Source organism: Asterias amurensis, chromosome 8 (genome assembly GCF_032118995.1).
Source record: "Asterias amurensis chromosome 8, ASM3211899v1".
Taxonomy (NCBI): Eukaryota; Metazoa; Echinodermata; class Asteroidea; order Forcipulatida; family Asteriidae; genus Asterias; species Asterias amurensis.
Window position 1 is genome coordinate 12848475 of NC_092655.1, and position 24980 is coordinate 12873454.

A 24980-nucleotide genomic window follows, 5' to 3' on the forward strand; every position below is an offset into this window, starting at 1 on the left:
TATGCGTATGTTGAGATACACCAACTCTGAAGGCTAGCCTTTGACAATTACCAATAGTGTCCACTGCCTTTAAGTAAAAACATAATTGTAAACTGATCAAAGCATTGTACTCCACAATGTTGCAAGGACTATAATGTGCCTATAAATTTTGCAAAATAGGGATAAATGTGGCCAAATTTCGTTTGACAAAGTACAAAGTTTTGGGGAAAAAGAGAAGAGAAGTGTAGATTTGTTACTACATTTGTACAAGCCGATCATTCTCCTCAACAGAGCACTCAATAAATGCTTTGTATTATTATTATATTATTACACTGTACATCACACTTCAGCTAACACGTCCACTCATTCTGAAAACAGCTCTCAACGACTCCAATCAACAACGGGTGTCTAATTAATACCAAGATACAAATCAAGTGAGCCTCGTACACATCCAAGACGACGAGCAATAACAATAGTCAGGGTCAGATATATTAGAGGATCTCTAGTCACACTTCTACCTCCAAGGTCCGAGAGAGAGACGCAGAGTAGGAGAAATCAATGTTATGTAATTGCAGCTGGCTTGTATTGAGTACAGCTAAGTACATGCAGTCGTGCGGCTAATTGATTAAGAGGGTTGCATCTGCTCATTGCTATCTTGTGATCTACCGACAAAGGTAGGTTTTATCATCTCAACAGATGCCTCAAGAAGCTGTCTCTCCTTGGCGAGCTCTGTCTCCATGGCCAGCTCCCTCTCCCAGCAGGAACATCACTGCTTCAATTTCATACATGATGAGCGCTAAACGACAGGGTGTTGGCAGGAATTTGGAAATGAGAATTGAAAAATGGATTGATCCGAATAATTTTATTACATGTAAAAATGATAAAAGAACCATAAATAGCAGACAATCCAATTCTGAGATATAGACTTAATGATGTCTTCTAGGCCAGCTCTCCTTTTCCAAGCAGGAACCTTCACTGCTTCAATTTAATACGTGATGAGCTCTGAACGACAGGGTGTCGGCAGGAATTTGGAAATGATAAAAATGGATCGATCTTAAAGCCATTGGACACTTTCGGTCAAGAAAAACAAAAAAAAAGTTCACAGATTTACAAATAACTGTCAGGGTTTACAGAAGGTAATGGTGAAAGACTTCTCTTGAAATATTGTTCCATGAAATGCTTTACTTTTTGAGAAAACATTAAAACAATATCAATACTCAATATCGAGAATTACGGATTTATTTTAAACACATGTCATGACACGGCGAAACGTGCAGAAACAAGGGTGGGTTTTACCACTATTTTCTCCCGACTCCGATGAACGATAGAGCCTAAATTTTCACAGGTTTGTTATTTTATATATAGGCTAAGTTGTGATACATGAAGTGTGGGCCTTGGACAATACTGTTTACCGAAAGTGTCCAATGGCTTTAATAATCTCACAACTAGTAAAAATGATGAAAGAACCATAAATAAAAAACGATCCAATTCTGAGATAAATACACTACATGTAAATGATGTCTCTTAGGCCAGCTAAATAATAATAATAAATAATAACCGTATTTATAACGCGCCTTTTGCCAAAAGATACAAAGCGCCAGGTATTATTACTGCAAGGAGTGGGGCGAATTTTGAGATATAAGACCTAATCCTTAAGCACCATGTAATGGTTTACAAGGTGCATGGCGCAATATGCTGCCAATCCAGCCAGGAACACCGGGGCAAACCCCTTCTCTTTCGATAAGTGCACTGGGTTCTTTTACATGCATTTACACAACACATGGGACCAACGGCTTTACGTCCCATCCAAAGGACGAAGCAATGGTTATGTGTCTTGCTTAAGGACACAAGTGTCACGGCTGGGGATTCGAACCCACACTCTGCTGATCAGAATTACCAGAGTTTGAATTCGGTGCTCTTAACCGCTCGGCCACAACACTCTGAGCAGGAACATTCACTGTGTCAATGTACATGATGAGCTTTCAACTACAGGGTGTTGGCAGAAAGTTGGAAATGAGAATTTGAAAAATGGATTGAACCTAATAATTTTTACTACATGTAGGCCCACATTGGATGAAATAGCAAGTGTGGTGACTCAAAAATACAACCAGATGTCCATATGGCTCCAACCATGAATAGCAAATGATCCAAGTATGAGGTAAACCCTAAATGATGAGCTCCCAGAGCCAGTCAGGGTGCTGGCCATCATTTTAAAATGAGAATTAAAGAATGGATTGATCTTATTCATTTTACTGTATACATCTGGGGCCAATTTCATAGAGCTGCTTAAGCAAAAAATTTGCTTAAGCATGAAAATAGCTCGCTTATTTAACACATGTAACTGGCCAAAATTTCCTGCCATATACATTGCTTATGACTAGTATTAAGCTGTTGTTTACTTAGCATTACAATTGAGTGTAGTCTTGGCCGGTAATCTGATTTTACTAAGCAATGACGTTTTTGCTTAAGCAATTTTTTTGCTTAAGCAGCTCTATGAAGTTGGGCCCAGGGCTCAAAACACTAGATTGCAGACCTGACTCGACAAGCCCGGTGGTTTTGTGTTTTCAAACTGACCAATAAACAGTAGAACTATGGAATTAGTTGCCAAAACACATTCACGATAGTGGCACCATGGACACTTTGAAAGACAAATTGAAATTTCATTTGTTTCAAACAGCTTTTCAGTAGTTTATTTCTTTTGTTTTCCTGATGTTCCCTCTTCCCTCTGTTGATTTGTTTCTGTTTTCTTCTTTTCATGCGCTTTGAGCACCTTACTAGGTGGATACATGCGCAATATAAGTTTTCCTTACTACTATTATTATTATTATTGTTATTAGAACCTCGTTTGTAGTTTCTTGGAGAAAAATGTTGACAATAAATCTGGTACACGTATAATCTTTTAACTCTTTGGAGTATTGGAGTAGCCTGACAAATGAGATAGATCTTCGTTTGGTCATGTTCCAACTCATTTTCTTGTAAAATAAATGCCCTACAGTCCTGTTGATCACCCCAACAAATTTGAGCCCTGTACAAATGAACAAGTATGGTGACTCAAAAGTACACCGAGAGATGTACCACGGCTAAAACCATAAATAGAAAAATATCCACGTCTGATGCGCACACTCAACCCTACATGTATGTATGTAAGCTCGGCTACATGTATCTTGAAGGTTGTTACCAAAAGATAGCTTTGCTCGCACAAAATGTTCAAGTACATGTCAACGTTTCATTATCTGTTTCAACCATAGTCAGAATCGATAAAAATAACTACAAATAGATAGCGGTATCTCAAAAAAAGTACACGAACATGAAGGTGTGTACTTTCAGTGACTGCCTTAATACAACTTTCACTGATAAATGATATCATCACAGTACACTGAAGATTTTCCCTTCAAGTTATTTCAAATATGTTTTTTTTTGTGTCATTAAAGAAATTTTGCCCAGGGTCAAACCACATCAAACCACATCAAACCACATTTATCTGTGTGCCGCCAATATTTGTATTAACTTATAAAAAAAGCCTAACCAATGGCCTGACCAGTGCTATCCCAATTCTCAACAAGCTTTAAAGGAACACGTTGCCTTGGATCGGACGAGTCGGTCAAAACAAAAGCGTTTGTAACCGTTTTTTATAAAATGTATATGGTTGGACAGATGTTGTAAAAGTAGAATACAATGATCCACACAAGTTTGCCTCGAAATTGCGTGGTTTTCCTTCTACTGTGCGAACTAACATGGTCGGCCATTTATGGGAGTCAAAATTTTGACCCCCATAAATGGCCGACGTGTTAGTCGACAAGGTAAAAGGAAAACCACGCAATTTCGAGGCATGTTTGTGTGGATCATTGTATTCTACTTTTACAACATCTTTCTACCCATATGCATTTTATTAAAAACGGTTACAAACGCTTTTCAAAGACCAACTCGACCGATCCAAGGCAACGTGTTCCTTTAAGATTACATTCTGCTGCACGGATATATTTAAACACTTACGCTTTTTTTAGTTTGGGTATGTTGAGTAGGTTTTGAAGGAGTTCAAAACAAAAAATTTCTTATCTACATTTGTAAATTTTGTAAAACCTTTAACGTACTTGAGTTCAAACAAACATTGAGTAATGAATCTAACCAGTTTTTAAATACTTTTTTTTTAATTTTATGTTTGAGCCATGTATACAAAACAAACCAGTGCATTTAACAAAGGCTTGAATTGGGGGGGGGACACCACAAGACCACAAGACTTGTTACTCAAAATAATTACTGGACTAGAATAGTTTTTGCCAGCCCAGAATTAAAAATGAGAACAACTTCCTGACACATTTTAAAGTTAAAACTGGTTTCATTTGAACACGACCTGTATTAGATCCCCATACAGAGTATAAGAAAAGATCTATCTCATTTAACTCTATTGATATTTCATATTTCATTGCTCAATGGAATGAAAATGTGCCATTCAACATTTTCATATAACTTGATTTTGCGTATTATTCAATTGAAAAACACAAGGCTGCTCAGGACTTGTCCATTCATGAATTTAATGGCCCAACACTAAAACTACAAGCCTTGGGCCCGGTCCAGTGTGAAATTCCAGCCCTGCTACACATGTAGAACATAATATTTTTGTATGAGCGCAGTCCCCAGAGCAAGTCATTACCATAAACCACCATTAGGCTTCAAGAAAGACTCTGCTAGGGTCCAAACATCAACCCATTTACTATTTTTTGCATAACCCAATACTAAACAAAATATATCCCCTTGGAGCCTATATACCCAAAATTGTTCCTGATGGTTCTAATACTGAAAATGATTGCCATCAGACCTAAATACGCATGATGTCATTTGGGTAGGGCGCCCTCGGCTAGAGGCCAAAATAAGTGTTGGTCAATGGCTCATCCTGTGCGATGCACGTACATGTACATTTTTCACAGTTTCCTTAAATCGTTTTAGCTCTAAGATGGGAGGGGAATGACGTCAATACATTTAAGGATCTAAATAAGATTTCTTAACATGCTATTATATCTAACCAGCAGTACAGATCGTGACTCACTTTGAACAGTGTGTACAATTACCATGTGAACTAAGGACTCGAGGTCACAATCCAAGGTTTTTAAAAAGGGATATCAGTTTTTAAGTTTTATGAAGCTAAGAGCTTCACTATGAATAATGACACACATTCATTAAAATTGTCTACAACATGTACATATAATGGTTCACCCTTTCATCTCAGTGGTTTTACCCTGTCATCACTGTATACTTAGTACTTTTTGAAGTTCTGTGAACAAAATCGCAGGCTTTTTATTCAGCGTAGGTTCCGAACCCACAACTTTTGCCAATCAAGAAGAATCAGATGTCTACCAAATAGACCACTAAGATTGCCTGGTAGCGAAAAGCAGTTTGAATCCTAAATTTTAGCAACGGGTATTATTATTTGGTTGGGTTCCGAACCCACAATTTTTGCCTGATCTAGAGCAGATGTCTTACGAACTAGACCACTAAGATTGCCTGGTAGCTAGAAGCAGTTTGAATCCTATATTTTAGCAACGAGTACCGCAACGATTAAATAGAAAAAATCGCAGGCATACTATTCAGGTGTGTTCCAACCCACAACTTTTGCCAAACTAGAGCAGATGTCTTACCAAACAAAGACTGCCCGGTAGAAGCAGTTCGAACCCTATATTTTAACAACGGGTGTCGCAACGATTAAATAGATATTCATAAATACCTCAGACAGTTTCGCTATTCCTATTGGTGGAGAGCGCGTCACGTGGGTGTGTATAAACCATTGTTTATGACCAGTAAAAAGTGTTGAAACATAGGCGTGACATGCGAGCTTGCACCTATTCTTATAAGACCGTTTCTTCCAGACAGTTTCTGGTTCTTGATAATTTACCTCGACTTTGTCTCGGTAAAATTATCAAGAACCAGGCCTTGTTGGGATTAAAGCACTAGTTGAAAACCTCTTCACCACACATTGATTCCCTTATTAAATTTGCACACTGTACAATGTGTACATTATGTAAGCAGTAGGCCTCTATCGATGAACATGTATTTATACACCTATACAGACTAATGAATACATCTTAAGCCATCAATTTACAATTCAAGACAAGGATGGGGCGAGACATAACAATCCACATCCAGGGATAATTGTTTGTCCTAGAGGTAATGAATGATAAATTGTATGCATTTTTTCATCCAATGAGGAGGCGTTCGGGATCATTAGGAGTGATGTACATGTGGACATGTACATGTACAAGGTAAATAATTAGTTAATGGTCAGGAAGCAGCCCTGGACCTGCCTGTAGGACAACACAAGGAATGCTTAAAGACACTGGACACTATTGATAATTGTCAAAGACCAGTCTTCTCACTTGGTGTATCTCAACATATGCATAAAATAACAAACCTGTAAAGATTTGAGCTCAATCGGTTGTAGAAGTTGCTGCGAGATAATAATGAAAGAAAAAAACACCCTTGTCCCACGAAGTTGTGTGCTTTCTGGAGCTTGATTTTGAGACCTCAAGTTTTAAACTTGAGGTCTCAACTTGAGGTCTCAAAATCAAATTCGTGGAAAATTACTTCTTTCTCGAAAACTACGTCACTTCAGAGGGAGCTGTTTCTCACAATGTTTTATATTATCAACCTCTCCCCATTACTGGTAATAAAGAAAGGTTTTGTGATGGTTATTATTTTGAGAGACTACCAACAGTGTCCACTGCCTTTAAAGGCACTGGACACTATTGGTAGTTATTCAAAATAATTACTAGCCTAAAACTTTACTTGGTTAATACAAGTAATGGGGAGCTGTTGATAGTTTAAAAGCATTGTGAGAAATGGCTCCCTCTGAAGTGACAGAGTTTTCAAGAAAGGAGTATTTTTCTATGAATTTGATTTTCGAGACCTCAGAATTAGACTTTGAGGTCCTGAAATCAGGTCTGAAAGCACACAACCTGTACAACAAGGGTGTTTTTTTCTTTCATTATTCTTCGACAACCAATTAAGCTTAAATTTTCACAGGTTTGTTATTTCATGCATACATGTATGTTGAGATACACCAAGTGAGAAGACTGGTCTTTGAAAATTACCGAAGGTGTCCAGTGTCTTTAATAGTCAGGAAGCACCCTGGACCTGCCTGTAGGACAACACAAGGAATAATTTCTAAAAACTCTTCGAAGACTCAAAGGAGGGGAGAGAGAGGCCAGGGGAACTCCTAAAGGTTGTATTCTTTGGGACAAAATACAAATGCTGAAGAGAAAAGAAGGTGCTGTTCAAAAACAATGGCAGGCATGATAAATTGCTTTTGGAAGAAAGTAGGAAGGTTGGGTTGAATGGCTGACGGGCCTTGATAAGTTCACTTGTTTGAATCACAAACACTCTGCTAACCTATGACAAACATTCAGAAATAACAAACCTGATCTGCACTGACTGAGGGCGACATCACCAATAACCTGACGGGATATACTCTGCAAATTATGGCTAGCTCCTGCCGTAAATACACCTGCAGCAACAAAATAAAGAAGCAACATCGAAAACTATTATTCAAAATTTTCTACAACATTTTCGTTCCAATAGTTTGGATTTCTTTTGAAATAACAATTGTGAACAGATATTAATTTTGCAGCGGGGTTATTAAGAATGTAATTTACCCTTACTACCTTTACGCAGATATTCAGCATGCATTAAAGCCATTATACACTTTCGGAACAGAACAAAAAAAAATAAGTTCACAGATTTACAAATAATTTACGGGGTTTACAGAAGGTAAAGGTGAAAGACTTCTCTTGAAATATTAATCCATGAAATGCTTTACTTTTTGAGAAAACATTAAAACAATTATCAATTCTCGTTATCGACAATTAGGGATTTATTTTAAACACATGTCATGACACTGCGATACGTGCCGAAATAAGGGTGGGTTTTCCTGTTATTTTCTCCCGCTAAGATGACCGATTGAGCCTAAATTTTTTCAGGTTTGTTATTTTATATATAAGTTGTGATACACGAAGTATGGGCCTTTGGACAATACTGTTAACCGAAAGAGTCCAATGGTTTTAAGCACTGTATAATGTATTAAGCACTGTAATACTCGGTACTTTTCTGGGCTGTGTGAAAAAATCCAAAGGAAAATCACTCGGGTGGGATTCGAACCCACTAGACAGATGTCTCACCACTAGACCAAACGGTCAATGTTGAGCTTGCCCGATTGCTAGAGGCAGGTCTGTACACAGTGTCTGGCGTGCACGCCTTGTTTTTCATTAACCCTTAAAATAAAAAGCATTCAAGATTCAAAACATGAATCAACAGTTCTGCAAATACGACGAAGTCATCTTCATTTCAGTAGTAAAATTTTAAAGAAAATATTGTAAGCAACTATCTAAATAAAAACAGTTTTGAAAAACAGTAGTTTTCTCCCAGAATGTGACTGTGGCACAGATACTTCTGTTTGTGAAAATGGTGACGATTTATACATGTATTGAATGAAACATTGGATTGGAAAGAATACATAATGTATGCCCTTCCAAAATCCTAAGATATGTGACATCGTGGAGGATTTACTTTACACACAATCTACACATGTAGATATTGTACATGAGTTGTCTGCATGTAGGCAGCCTGCAGTTTCACTCTAACAGACAAACATTGCTGGAAATTGAATGCAAATTTTTAAGGCTACACATAACTCCTCAGGAAGACTTTGATTAACATTTGTCAAGATCAAACTTAAAAACACTCTGTGTTTTTATTTTTAAGATCATCAATTCTAAATGTAATTGTGTATGTAAAAATTAAACATAACATCCTGGACGTAACATACCATTGGCTTTCAGAGTTAATCTACTACTAATATAGGTGCCAAGCGAGACCATGCACAGAATTATGCAGTAAATTTCCCTTGTAAATGTGCAATTGGGATTCGGTTTTTGTCCTTGCTTCTCACCCACTACCCTCTCTCCCCCTCTCCCCCTCTCTCTTTAAATATTTTATTCAATTCAAGAGGAAAATTATTTCCACAATCCTACACACTTCTGGCATCTACATCTACAAGGTTTCCTTGCTCTACGCTCCGATTACTTTCTCCGTCTGTAATTCAATGAATGTGAAGCCGAACCTATCCATAAAGCCACCAGACCCTCCATGTTTTGTGTCAGTGAATGCTGGCCAAGAAATTCAGTTCTCCTCTCAGCTCACACATGCCCAAGTGGTTTATAACATAAGTAGATTCTGGAGCCGTTTATTACTCCAGGAGCCAATTTTGCCTCTTGTCATGCTCGTGTGAGGAAATCCATGGCTTTCTTGAATGAAGCTTGCCTAGGGTTACCTAAGGAGTTGACTGTGTATATTGTGAGCATGACAGGAAAGATATTTGCTATACGTGTTGAACTGTACATGTTTTTTTGATATGGGACCTTTTATGAATCGGTACCGACATTATGCACTTCATTTCATTAACGTAAATGGACTCGATTTCATTTTGATATGCAGTACGTATTGTAATGGTAAAGTTATTAAGTGAAGTATACAGGTAGCATGACTGGAATTTCATCTTTGACAAAAAATGTTTTTTCTTGTGCAACAAACTTTGTATTATTGTTAAGTATTATTCAAAATAAATAAATTTGTTGGGTAGTATGATTTGCTCACAATGAAAGATGCTCCAGTTTGACAGCCAATGATCCCACTCGAAGTGTCAAATTTCTCACAATTTATTTCATTAAGCAGTCAGAATTGAATTGAGTTTAATCACTGCCTGAAGCAACAGCAAAACATTTTGCTGTTAGTTGTTTTAATAAAGGATCTACACAAGTGGGAAATATAAAAGGGCTTGTGTGCAAAGCAGAGAGACATGATTTCTCAATGAATCAACTTCTATCAGAAAGAACGGCATAAACACCGGTTTATAGTCAGTCGCACAATAAATCCTGATGCACGACACAGTTTATAGTCATCACTGAGGCCTAAAAACTGTGTCTTTTTTTGATTGAGCGTCAAGATTTCCATCGCCAGACCATCGCGCGACCATCAACTCGGCCTTAACAGCTAAATGTAACATGCGTATTTGTTGCACGTCACGTGATTGGTTCTCGACCAATTAAACTTCACAGTATAAACATACATGTAGTGTACATGTACATGTAGTGTACTGTTTACAACGACACATCCATGAGAAGACCTGATAGATTTTTTTACATATACTTATTATTGATATCCAACAGCGGATTAAATTATGTATAAATACAAATAAATATATAAAGTTGAAAATTATAGTTGCATAAAAATTACAAGTTTACTAAGGCACATCATCATCAAGACTCATGGCTCAACTCGTAAAACATTTGCACATCCGGTCCCACCTACATGTGCTGCACAAATCAACACATTGCTTGTAGTCTATGTCCATTAACATACCACTCTGATTTGATTGAGCATACATGTACAACCTGAGCTTGATAGTCAACACCAGGTCGCCTGTACTTTTATCCGACGCTCATTTTGTTTCTTGTTATCTTCTGAGGTGTTGTTGTATAATTTAATTTTTCATGGTAGTTTTTAATGTAGCATTACATGTATGTTGTTCATTGTTTTTGCCCATACATATTTTGTCTTTTCCAGTGTGCATTTCTGTTTGTCCTTTCTAGTGTGCATTTCTGTTATTTTTGTTGTTATCTCAGATTTACTGAACTTTAAGAGTGCATTGCTTTGTGTGTTTTAATATTGTAAATGTTATGTATTTCAGCCTTTTTTTGTGGCTGCAATGTGATTTTAGCCATAAAATTAAATAGCAAATTTTTATTTATTTTTTCCCAAACGTTTGTATTTTCGGTTTAATTTTTACTGTTTGTTGTACCTTATGCCTACAACTTTTTGAAAAATTATACTGTTAGTTTTACCCACTTCCCAGTGGAAATAAAATTTGTGGGCAATAAGTTAATGGAACATTACAGAATTGGTAAGAAACAAAATTCGCGAAGATCACAGATTGACATCAAACTTACACGGTATAATGATGGAATGATGATAGTAGAAAACATCCCTAGAAATATTTCTGCCTGAAATGTCATATTTGATGAGAAATAAATAATATGACTTTGCATTTGGAGTTCATCCCTCAGTGAGCTTTTTATTTATTTAGTTTTTTGCATTGCTTTCATGCAAAATGTGTAATTGGTTTTTCATTATGTTCTTGTGACCCAGATGGAAGTTCAATCTCAAACTTGTACAGGTTTGTCAGTTTATGTATATTTATGGTGGATTACATAAAGTGCTTACACTGCCAGCAAATGTTTTGTTAGACAAAGCCAATTCTGTAATGCTCCTTTAAAGGAACACATTGCCTTGGATCGGACGAGTTGGTCTATAAAAAGCGTTTGTAACCCTTTTTTATAAAATGCATATGGTTGGAAAGATGTTGTAAAAGTAGAATACAATGATCCACACAAGTTTGCCTAGAAATTGCGTGGTTATCCTTTTACTGTGAGAACTAACACGTTCGGCCATTTATGGGAGTCAAAAATTTGACTCCCATAAATGGCCGACCGTGTTAGTCGACGATGTAAAAGGAAAACCGTGCAATTTCGAGGCATGTTTGTGTGGATCATTGTATTCTACTTTTACAACATCTTTCTACCCCATGTGCATTTTATAAAAAATTACGGTTACAAACGCTTTTCAAAGACCAACTCGGCCAAACCAAGGCAACGTGTTCCTTTAAAGCTATCTATCCATCTATCTATCTTACGCCTACGACATGAGCACGACAATGTTAATGAAACCGAAACATGGAAGAGATTTCAGATCAGTGGAGAGTGCTCTTGTACATAATCCAATGGTATCTCTCCTTCATATACCGGTTGCTAGGGACGGAAAGTTCCTTTTACAGCAGGCACGATTCAACACTGCATGGGCATGTAGTCCACTATTTGCAGATCTTTACATGTTTGCACAAACTGTCAAACTGTTTACATTAGGGGAAAGAAGTTCTTCATTAACACATGCTTTTTTTGGGATCTGTACAGCAATTTCATGTATTTTATTGATGTTACAGTTATGGACTCAATGAATCAAAGTGTAATGGGTTGGTGTAATGGTATCTTTCCTTGCCTTCCACCTCCAGGACTACGGTTCGAATCCACACCGGGGGCACTACATGGATTGGGTTTTCTTTCAGTCTATCCAAATGCATGCTGTTTTTGGTTTTTTTTATTCTCAATTATTTTCATTCCACATCTATAATAATAAAATTGAAACTTCCTTCCTTGTCTTCTCTCCATGGGGTTCTTGGCTAGTAAAGTCTATAAGTTCACTTTTCTGAGAGTCATTGGCTTTCACAACCACAATAAATGAAATGATTGAAGGAGAAGAAAATGCAAATAGACATTATGTATCCTGTTCCACTGCAAACAGTAGCGATGTAATTTGCAAACAGTTGCATTTTCTACTTTGAAAGCAGAATCAATTTCTCTTATGTGTAATCAAGTGGAAAAGTTTACCTTAAAAATGTCAGAAGTGTCAATTTTGAAAATACATATTGTGCTTTAGTATGCCGTCATCACAAAGCATTATTACATTGCTGACCAGTTTAACAGCAATCAATAAGATGATTTTTGTTTTAATATTCAGTTTGTACACACTTGCTACACTATATCTTATCTAATTTTTTTGATGATATGCAGAACATCTACAATGTATCTAGCAGTTTCTGAAAACACTTCTAAGCAAAAATAATTCACACATTTTTTCAGACAGCACATCGTTCTTCAAATAATGAAGAAAATACAATTTGGAAGTACAATCGGTGCTTTTGTTATAACTCATACATGTACAAGCTGATTTGAAGAGGATTTTCAACCCATGAATGCATGTAGTTCAATACTCACTTTCAGTATTATTAAAAATATTAAAGTCCAATGATCAAGTACGTGTTTGTTTCTTTTCCATTAAAATATGAATAACCCCAGGGGATGCTGAGCAACAAGAATTGCGATTCAATCAACGACGTTTGACATCAAATCAGCATTTAAGGCAGCATCCATGTGTGAGAACCATCACTGATGATAGAAGCATAGAAGTCACTCATGCAGGTTCTGCTATCGGACAATCTCTCTGGAGAACGACACAGCCAGAAAGACGAACTTGTATCTACCCCTCATCAAACTGCGTCATTGCCTTGCTGGAAGACACCTCATTATTAAAACCTTGTTGTTTTGTGTGAACAAAGGAGATTTACCTTAACTGAAATACTGATTGACGTGTGAGGCACTAGGACAATTTGATTCTCCCCAGATATTGCTTTAAAAAATTTGATTAAAAAACACCTTTTTCTATGATGGGTCAATGTTGTTTTATTCCTAAAATGCTGTCATTTAAAATAGATGATATCACGTACAAATTGATGAAGACCCCAGTTTCTGTTTTTAGGGAAACTGACAGTGCCTACAATCTTGAAAAACTAGTCCAAATTTTTCAGTCAATTTTCCTCGTTTACACAATTTTCTAGTACATTTTCCCTATTCACCAAAAAATTTTCCCATGTTTAAGTGCAAATTGTCAGCAAATCTTCAGATGATCTACAACCACTTATTACCACAACAAAAAGGGTCCCATTTGGATGGTATTTGTTATCTTGCAGAGTGGAGTTCTTGAGAAGTTTGCTTACAGCTATGAAAATAACCATTAGGAGCATAATGTTTATGAACATTTTTGAAAGGAAAATACATTGAGTTACATGTAGTGTTTGGTTTACGTGTCAAGTGTACTGGGCTCAAGCTCTGGTGTTTCTGATCGATAGAGTGTTGGTTCGCGTCCCGATCTTCCACTTGTGAATTCTTATGCTATTCTTACACTTGACCATTAGTGCTTCATCCTTCAGATGGGACAGGTCCTATGTAATTCAACTAGAAGAACCCAGTACATTTCATTAAAGGGAAGGTATACGCTAGGTAACCATTCCTAAAATTATTGGCCATCAAAACCTATTTGGTTAAAAGTACAGTTTGAAAATCATTTCTCTTCAAAGTCATGAAGTTGTATGCAGAAAAAGAGATCATTTTTGTAATCCCCCAAAATTCAATTTGAGAAGCAGAAGGGGTTTATCTCCTGGTATGAATGGCTGCAGACTAGCCTCAGCACCTTGTAAACCGTTCCAAGGTGGTACGTTAAAAATTGAGTGTTGTACAGTCGTTTGACCAGTTCTGGATCACTTTTTGAATTCACGTTGTTTTTTGTTGCAATCTCTTTGATATCTTAAACAAATAAGTTTATCAGTTTACCTAAACATAACACAAAACTCACCAAGTATTCACTGACAAAAAAAGATTAGTTCTTTTGAAGAGGCTTTTAGAAAAGTATCGTCACCGGTTTGACCAGTTCAGGATCAGTTGAATCTATTCTGAATCAGTAGAGTGCCCTTTATTGCAAACCCATACTCCCATTCATAAAACTGTCTCTCAAGGACTTGAAACTTCAGAGGTGTGTTGGCATGGACTTGGACTTCCTTTCTTTAGTGAATGTCATGCAAGTGTCTTCAATAGCAGCGCAAAAACCCAACGACAAAACCACAAAACAACAGCAAAGGCAAATGAAAAAGTGAAGCGAACCTAAAAAGCATTATTGACCCCTCCAGGTTAAATTTTCTCACAAAACAAAAAATCTACAAGAATTTGTTGAAGTAATGTTTCTCAAAATCAACTAAATAAACTTTCTACTGCAGTAGTATGATTTTACCTTACTTAGTAAGTTAGTGCGTCACCATTTGACGCAATGAGATGTTAAGTGATCCCCAACTGGTCAAGGGTAAGTTGCCCCCCCAAAGAAGATTTTGGTAACTTCGTCTCCTCAAAACAACAAGATGACTGCACAGTATTTACAGGAATTTGTTTTAACACATTCTTATCATTTTACATAAATATTATTTGCCCCGGCACTCCAATTCTAAAGGTAAGAAGTTTTAACAATGTTTTTCAACCAACATTTTTAAACAAAAAAATGATAAATTTCGCAGACAACCTTCAGGAAAACAGCCAAAACTTATTGGCTGGTGATGTTTGGCACCTTATTTTGGGTTTGTTGGTTTAATGGGTGTTAATCTTCACATTTATCAACAGAAAGTGGTAATAATGAGAAGTGATATAATTATTTGGTTATTGCAAAGTTGAAGTGATCCCGAACCGGTCAATGATCCCGAACTGGTCAAATGACTGTATTTCGAACACAGCTCGTCAAACCTTGTGGAAGATGTATACAAAATAATGAAAATGTTGAGATGCCCTCGGGTGTGATAAAGCCATCTACATAAGAACTGTATTGTATATTATTATTCCAGTATTATTATTACTATTAGTACTACATATTATAGTTCAGACAATTTTGTGTTTCAATGAAGGAAGTGACCCACTAAGAGAATGATACATAAAGAGGGACCTTTTTTTAGCGCATTGGAAGTGACAATATCCTTTGTATCTGTTTGTCATGTTTGTAATGCAGCTTTTATTTTGGTGAACAAGTATGCCCTTTTAATTTGCATACCAATTCACATCGAGGAAGAAAACCAATAATTGATAATCAATTTTTGATAAGTTTTGTTTGTGGCCAATTATCAATAATGTTTATGTACTAAAGCGTGTTGACTTTGAAATTGACCTTTCCCGGGCCTGCATACATTGCAGTAATAATATTTATGATACTGACTTCTTGTACCAAGCTCAAACCACAGTGGCACTCAAGGCCCTTGAACATACATGTAGTTACCCTGGTCACCGAGCCTATTTCTTTATTACTAAAAACATCCCAGATCCCTGAGGAGTAGGTCTACATGTATACAGCCTGTGCTGCAAAGTATGTAGGCCTACCACACTTAATAAACCTTAAACAAACACAACAACCATCTCTGCCATTCCAAGTAGCCAGTTTACCCCTGGGTGAAGAGAAGCAATTATGGCTAAAGGGGACTGTCATCATAATCATAGCAAGCCTGTGCATGTACAAGGAGTTATGAACTCTCGCCCAGTTACTGCACACACATGTGTGTGCTGGCCTTAGATCTGATCTGGTCAGCAAAGACTAGGCCCATGCATGTACATGTAGGTGACAGCTAGGATACAACTCCAGGTAGAGTCACATACCTGCTATGACCGTGATGATAGTCCCCCTATAGTTTTTCCTAATCGCACCCTGATTATTTAAGCCCAGCAGTTCAAACTTCCTACGAATGCGAATGCAAAGCGAAATATTTTTGTGAATTTGATGTTTTTGCTGCGAATTTGCAAGAGAGTTCAGCACAAGTCAACCCATGCAAATTATTTAGGTGGGAATTTGTGACGTCAACATTCGCTTTGCATTCCCATTTGCAGGAAGTATAAACCGGGCTTCAGCCACAAAGACAAGTTACATCATGACAGCGCACTGTATCAGAGTCCTTGCAATTGTAGCTACATGTACAATGTACATGTACTATGTAAATGTACACGACATGTCACTTGAGTACATGTACAAAGAAGACAAAGAACAAACTCACACATCATTATCTCATGTTTAGCAATTGTGTCTAACAAACGAAAACAAATCTGAAAATGCTGATACCAACCTTTGCCACAAGCTTGTTCAATGAAGTGCCCAAGAGCAACAACCAAAGCATCACTACACTGGTACACATGACCAAGACTTATGATGCCCTCCAGGGCAATGTCTGCCAGGCCTAGACCAGGACGGTGCAGAAGGTCCCTCAACTCATCCCTGCAACATGTCCACATCATCTCCATGTAGGAGCTGAAGAACTCCTGCTGGATATGCGCATTGAGTGAGTCTCCCCAGCGTACCGACTTCCGCGTTTCGTGCCTGTTGCCACTCCGGCGAGGTGACTTGAGTTTGGGTTTTCGAGAAGCTGTCTCACCATCTGACATGAGAGGCTGATGCTTCTGTAATAGACCTGTCGATGATGAGATGGCAGTAAGCAGTTTGGAGATGAAACCCTCTTCTTGGGTTTCAATTGCACATTGAGGAGATGGTTCCTGCAGAAGTCCCTGAGCTTTAAAGTCTTTTAATGATAATGTAGCAACGGTGGCAGAAGTGGGATAAGCAGAACTGGGTGATTGATCAGATGGCGTTCGGGAGGCCTTTGCACTGATAATGCATGGGTAAGTGAGCCAGTCAAATGAAAGAGGGCGTAGCTTTGCTAAATGTACAAAGCTTTGGTTCCGCATTAGGAAAAAGATTATCTGCAAGCTTGCTAACTTGGAGCGCTCTTTGGATAATATACTTAATATTCTGTTCACTGGAAATGGCTGAATGAATTTGTTGAATCTCGAGGAAGCTGATCTGAAATGATGATGGCGGCCATGCGATGTCATATCTGTATTCTTACAAGTACTCCTGATTAAATCCAGCATCCCATTGAAGTTCTCAATCCCTCTTACTATACTCCAAAGCATATCTTGTGTGGCCGTGTTTGGGCTACAGTGTGCAAAGATTCTCAGCCCAACTGCAATAATTTGGTGCAGCCACCACATTGCACAATCCCGCCAATATGTCAGGGACCGCTGCAGGGCAGACAGGTCTTGGCACAACTCTGGCAGCACAGCTTGCAGGTATTTATCAGTATAAAGTCTGTGCTGAATTGACATCCAGTGGTTCATATGGATTCGTAGATCCTCACAAAAGATTGCCAGATACTCCATCTTGGTGTATGGCTCCACATCTCCGCCTGTTTGTAGCGCCTGAAGCGTATTGTACTCTTCATGGGCCACCACCTGCAAGCTCTGAACAAACTCTGCAAGCTGTGAAACCCTTGTGGCACACTCGCGTGCAAAGTACAGCCGAGAGCGACTTATCATCAGCCGTTGTAGAGTAGAGTAATACTCCGCTATAGTCACACTGTACTTGTTGTGAGTGAAGGCTGAGGACACCCTTCCATGTGTGCAGAGGCAGGGGTGATGCTCTGGTTTGAGAATCTGGTAACACTGAGATAGATTCCTGATACTGTGTTCAATCTCCTCACCTGAGTACTGTGAGTAGGAGGACTGGGAGGTTGGAGAAGGGCTCCTTGAGATGATCGGGATCGTTAGGGCCTCGCTTGTTGTTGCTGGTGACGGCGGAGGGGTGTCCAGATCCAGAGCTGGTTGCTCATGAAGGACCCTTAGAGGGGGCAGACGGCCAACTGGTGATTCCATCATCATTTTCGCCCAGATATTCTGTGGAAAAACAAGTGTAAGTGTCAAATTTGGTCCCAGACATGCCAGACAGACACATTGCAAGAAGAGGTTTCAAGGGGAGGGGGAACATAATTGACAGTCATTTCAAACAGGTGGGCAGTACTTTTAGTTAATCCATAATAAAATTAGAAAATAAAAATATGATTATTTCAATTGTGGGTCTGTGCGGGCCTGGAATTTCATCTTTGACTTTGAGAGAGCAAGACCATTTTCATTTTTCAAAGAGCATTTCCATTGTAACGATCTGAAAGTTTATGGGACACTTTTGAAAAGGCAACACTGCTAAAAAAAAACAGGGGCAAAGGAAAGGAGGCCATTACCTCTGTGACCTCCATGTAATTCTTAGGCCTGCTGTGAGTACAATGTACACGTTTATTATGTAGGAGTTATTTCCCAAATTTATTTCAGAATACAAACTTGTAGTCAGTGCCTGCATTACTAATATGACAAACTATTTGTGCAATGATGAATACATCACAAAGAAACATAATCAATGCATTGAATTTAAAATTAAATACATTAAAATACAAACCTCCTCCGCCTCAGAGTTTAACATTTTAAAATTTAAAGCGTGAAACATCAGCAGACAAACTGATGTATCCTACTTTTAAACGAGAAACATGTGGTTGATTTCAAAAAGAGTAAGGACTTGTAGGAGTTGTCCTAGGATATAATTAAAACTTAAGGCTAGCTACAATGTAGTCCTAAGTTTGGATAAGTAACTTGCCTTAACTCGAGATAAGACTAGTCTTAACTCTTTGTGAAATCCAACCCTGGATCTCAGTAAAATTTTGGAATGAACAAATCTTCCGCTAAATGTAATAGACCTTATGCACATGACGTCATTTCAGTAGGGCGCCCTCACCTAGAGGTCAAAAGGAGGTTGTTCATTGGCCAATCCTGTGCGCCGCGCGTACAAATCTGTGAGTTTCGATTGTTTCGTCACCGTTTTTCCACTAAGATGGCCGCTGGATGACGTCAATGCATAAGGTCTATGAACAGTTTGAGACAATCATGTGTTGAATACACCTGCCTAATGAACACCCTTCCATCATTCCGGCTGGTTATAAATCATTTACACTCTAGCAGACACTTAGAAACTTCTTACAGGTGTCAATCTAGAACTTACATTGTTCCACTTCTTATTGACACCTACAAATGAACACCTGTTTGCCCCCCCCCATACTGTTCATTTTGCTACATTTAGAGCAACCAGAGGATGACATTGACATTTCAGAATGTTGAGCTTTCAAAATGGAGTGTGGTTTTAAAGTATGTATGCTAAAAATACATGATGGCCAAGCAATATTATGTAGACTAAAGATAGCACATGGTCGTCATTTAGAAAAACCTACGCTGTCAACCTTCACAGATTCAAAGGTCGGAAGTCCTTTCACAGTAGTGCTTGGGACGCACAAGAAGATCTTTTAGCTGATTTTTCTCTGTGTCGATGCCTTATGTCCCACAAACCACCCGCGTATGAACACAGTATTAGCGACCTTCTGATCAATTTGCAATACACAGAAAACCGTGATTTAAAAGGATTTTACAAAGGGTTTTAGAAGTTAAATCTGTTGGTAACAGAGGCATTCATTTTGATTTCAAATGTATGTTGTGATTATTTTCAATCACTTTTGTAGCTTTGTTTTCCTTTGAGACAAGAGAAAACTTGTGCGCACAACTTTCCAATTAAATTCATACAAAAACGATGTTTCATAACTTTGTTGTATTTGTTGAATCTCCCAGCTTAAATTTGGTACCGCAAAAAAAAAAACTGTAAAAGTCATTCCAAAGCTTGTTTTATCCTCTATAAAGTACATCAACTTGTAACATAAGAAAATTCAACAACGAAAATTGTCTGATGATTCTTTAGGTAAGCCCGGAAATCATGTGAATTTCAATGGCGCGGTCGGGAGTGAATGGCGCTATGTTTAATATTGCGTGAGTGCTAAAGGGTTTAGGCTTTCCTTTTAGCCATGCAAATCGGTATCCAATTTAGCAGAGTAGATGCAACTAGATATTTGTGTAAAAAGCACTGGGAATATGAATGTTGACTGCGTGGATTGCTAAAATTAATGATCTTTTTTAATGGCATGACGCAAAAGAACAATTACTTAAATGTACTTGTACATTCAGAAAAATTTATAGGAGCTTTCAATTCCGCTCAAAATAGAAAACTACAATATTTCAAATGGTGCTTATTTGCAAAAACAATGACTCGGGAAAGCTGTACCCTTTCATTTTGAAAGGGCAAAGACACCAAGGTGAATCGTCTCTAATTAAACAGCCAATAAAGGATGATCTCAAATATATAGATATTACAGTTTTCTAATAGCTGGAGACCAAAACATTAAAAAAATATAACGAGTCTTTTACCTCACGTTAAAACATGGTAAAAATTTTTTTCTTTCTGAAAAACGCGGGGTCAAACAAACCTGCGCGACAAAGGAATCGTGACGTCAGTGGCTCTATTTGGTGTGGAAAATAGTGCCCTCAGTTTGCCAAAGCTGGAGAACTGTGTTCACACCCAATTAGGGGAATATCGTCACTGGCGTCAAGCATGTCAAGAGGTCATTATAATAGATAAGCCGATTTTGACTCTCGGCTGAAAAAGCCGCGCGGCTGGGTGCATTTTTGACCTGAGTTATTCGTTACTAAATGCAAATTTTGAGAGTAAAATGGTTATTAACCGGTATCTACGATGTCTTTTTGGCCATAAAACATGTAAAAAGGTAATAGTTGAAATATTGAGATCATCCTTTATTGGCTCTTTAAGAGTTAATATGCAAGGTGTCTACAATGCATAATGAAACCCAACACTCATGTAGTTTCAGGCCAGATACTTCAAGGAGGCAACGAAGGTGTTTTCCTCCGTGCCCCCTTGGTGTCCTTGAAACAGTAGAATTTACAATTTCCTCATAAGGTGCCCTTTATAACAAGGAGAAAATGCCTTGGTGCCCTTACTCCTTCAAAAACGAAGCACACAGGCTCGTATTTTCTATGTAATTGTGCCATTTTTACCCACCCACAAAAAATCCTATCCCTTTAAAATGTTGATACATCCGTTACCTGATGTACGCCCAACATGCTTTCTAAAGTACTGTCTGAAGTGATGGAATTATGGCAAGCGGGCTGGCTTGCTGCCACGGGCAATCAACATCGGACAGTAGGGAGGATGTTCAAACCGAACCACACACGTCCCTAGCATATAACCAATACGGCTACATGTCCTATCGACGCGCAGTTTCAGTTCAGAAGTTCATTATACCCTCCAGGCAAGACCAAATCAAAAACAATTTCCTAGTATTTGAATAGAGTCAAGTTTGAGACAGGTCTGTCGTTTCTGAACCCCCACATAGGAATTGATGCATGTGGTGTTCTGATAAAAACATACCTAAATACTACACACACAAAAGGGTGAAATCTGTGCCCACGGCTAAGGCAAGATCTACGCATAAATGTGGGACTAGACGACAACCTCTGATATTTAGCAAGCGCGATCAGGTATCTCCTAGACATGTACACATTGTGTGTTACGTTTGTGAGTGTGGCACTACATACATGTACGTACAATTGCTGTACATGTCCATGCCCGGGACTGGATCAATTTGTCTCAGAGTGTCTCAGGGATACCCTTTGAAGCAGGGAGTGAGATTTACGTTTGTGTGTACCTCCTCACCTGATTATAGGAAAGTAATCCTTTCTTGCCCACAAATAATTGGATTTGCTCACTTCTTGACAGTGTAAAGTTTGTACTGCACTTTAGTCCGGGATGAGATTTTGCTAATGAAAGTGGTTTACAATTCATATTTTATAAGCCAAATCTTGCTCCAAATTACACACTTCAGCGACCAACACTTGTGTACATTTTTTATAGACCCACATTAGATCCGATGTTAACAAGATTACATTATAAAATGGGCTAGAAAATTGTATGCAGATGCAGGCTTGTACATGATACACACGCAGAGCTGCCCAAAATAACATGTGTTTATTCCTTTACTTTGACATGTAAAAACTCTAGCATTGAATTTTTTTATGTAAAACTCTCGCATCAATTTTTTTTATGTAAAAACTCTAGCATTGAATTGTTATTTTGTTCATTTTTAAATAATTACTTAAAAATTAACAAAATAAAAATTCAAACTTAGGCACAAAAAAAATTACATCATCAGTAAAAAGTCCATTCTTAAACATTACCCAGTATTCCCAGGTTTTGTTCACATTCAATGTAATATGGGGAGAAGTGAACACTTAACCTTTGAAAAACCACAAAACATACTTGGTAATGAATTTGTTAACAGCAAACAGTGTCATTTCACTAAAGTTGTTTATGTTGTACAGCATGTTATTGTACACAAGAAAGATCGCAATTACGTGTCCAATCAATGACAAGAATTAACATCCAGATTATACAAACCAAACACAAATGACTTTTACGATTCATGCACACACTAAAAATAGAAAGCTCGGAACAGCCTTTTCTATTTTCACTCGCAATCAATTACAAGCACAAAGTACAAACACAGCTAAATGAACGATGTAGACATACAATGTAATGTACATTTAGCCTGATGCCCTGTGTATTGTCAAAAACCTGCACAGGGCAAGAAGTATCAAAACTGTACAAATTACAGTGAAACAGGTGTTGATTGGTCTTGAGCAAACGTTGTATTACTGTCATGACTGTTCATGTACTGTACGTATGTTCTTCTTCTTTGCCTTTGTGATTAAAGATATATTCACTGCCAGACACACCAGGGCGGCCTCCTTCTTGATAAGCATGTACTTAAGAACCAACTTTTCTCCCTTGTAACTTTTTCATAACAACTTTGTTTTAAACACATTCTTACAATTTGATCACACAAGTGTGTATCCCATGTAGGTTTCATGATCTACATCAGTTTAAACCCCAGAACAGAACAAAATGTTTGTCTGGCTGACTCAGGAGTCACTACTCAGGACTCAAGACATAAATCACTAATCAGGACTCAACTCAGGATCACAACTCAGGACTCAACTCAGGAATCATTACTCACGACTCAACTCAGGTATCACTACTCAGGACCCACCTGGGGTATCACTACCATGGACTCAACTCCGAAATCGATACTTTGGATTGGACTCAGGTATCACTACTCAGGACTCAACTCAGGAATCACTATTCAGAACTCTAGTCAGGAGTCACTAAAAACTCAGGACTCAACACCTGAATCACTTCTCAGGACTCAATTCAGGTATCACAACTCGGGACTCAACTCAGGAATCACTACGCAGGACTCAACTCAGGAATCACTACTCAGGATTCAACTCAGGAATCACTACTCAGGATTCAACTCAGGATCACAACTCAGGACTCAACTCGTGACTTAAACTCAGGTTCACTACTCAGCACTCAGCTCAGGTATCACTACTCAGGACCCACCTCAGGTATCACTACCATGGACTCCACTCAGAAATCGATACTTGGGATTCAACTCAGGTATCACTACTCACGACTCAAGAAAGGAATCACAACTCAGAACTCAAGTCAGCAGTCACTAATAACTCAGGACTCAACTCATGAATCACTACTCAGGACTTCCTACTCAGGACTTGACCCATGAATCACTACTCATGGCTCAAATCAGATCACAACTCAGAACTCAATTCAGGTATCACAACTCGGGACTCAACTCAGGAATCACTACTCAGGACTCAACTCAAGTATCACAACCTGGGACTCAACTCAGGAATCACTACTCAGGACTCAACTTAGGAATAACTATTCAAGACTCAACTCAGAAATCACTACTTGGGACTCACTAACCATTAACTACATACCATGCACACAAGCTCATTATCAGCGTTCCAATTATCATTTACTACGGCTTGTAATTGTGCTCGAGCTAAAAATAGCAAACTCTACTTAATTTCCTCATCTGACTTGGACGTGTTTCATTGCGTGGGAGATGGTAAGATGCAAACAAATCAGGGACAGACTTCTGCGATCAGGTGATCGTATTAGGGCAGACTCTCAAGCAACTTCTAGGATTCATAGCAAATGTTTACCAAGGGCCATCTGTTCACTAAATCCACCACAAGAAATGTACGTACATGTACTGTACAGTGTACACGTCCAACCCTGATCAAACTTAATAAGAAAAGAATATTATACCTTGCCAAACAACACACAAATTCATAATAATTAAATCAATGTAAATCTTACATGTAGTACAAGTTTACATCCTCAGTTTGGCTCCCTTTTTTTAGGGGGGGGGGTAAATGCTGACAGAATCAGTGAGAGAAGGATTATCTCCCAGAAAAACATGTAATATGTTGATGACTTAAGAAGCAATATTGTTTTGTGTTGCAACTTCCTATAGAAATGTCCAAAGATAACAATTTCAATTGTGGCACTTCTCGCAATGTTGATCAAATATCATCTGTCAACAATTCTAATTGAAGAGGAGGGAGAACAAAAAATTAAAATGTTGATGATTTAAAAGAGGAATAATTTGTCACACAGAGCTCAAAGGACAATTTGTTTCCTGCGGGAACAGTAATTGGATGACTGTGATTTAATAGTAGCTAGGCATCAATGTGGGGGATGAGAATCCGCCAAATTTGTGTTTAAAGACACTGGACACTATTGGTAATTGTCAAAGACCAGTCTGCTCACTTAGTGTATCTCAAGATATGCATAAATCGAAGTTGCGAGATAATAATGTACAGATGTAAGAAAAAAATGCCTTGTCACACAAAGTTGTGTGCTTTCAGACGCTTGATTTCGAGACCTCAAATTCTAAATCTGAGGTCTCA

General features: G+C 38.1%; 1 protein-coding gene across 1 annotated transcript in view; it reads right to left on the minus strand.

Annotated features, from left to right (window-relative positions):
- The window catches only part of LOC139940616 (uncharacterized), a 67340-nt gene that overhangs the window by 26021 nt on the left and 16339 nt on the right, over positions 1 to 24980 (minus strand). Inside the window, exons 2-3 of the mRNA XM_071936956.1 lie at positions 16556 to 18158; positions 7388 to 7474 (exon numbers count right to left, since the gene is read on the minus strand). Coding sequence (XP_071793057.1) covers positions 7388 to 7474; positions 16556 to 18143 — 1675 coding nt within the window. The 5' untranslated portion in view covers positions 18144 to 18158. The remainder of the gene's footprint in view (positions 1 to 7387; positions 7475 to 16555; positions 18159 to 24980) is intronic.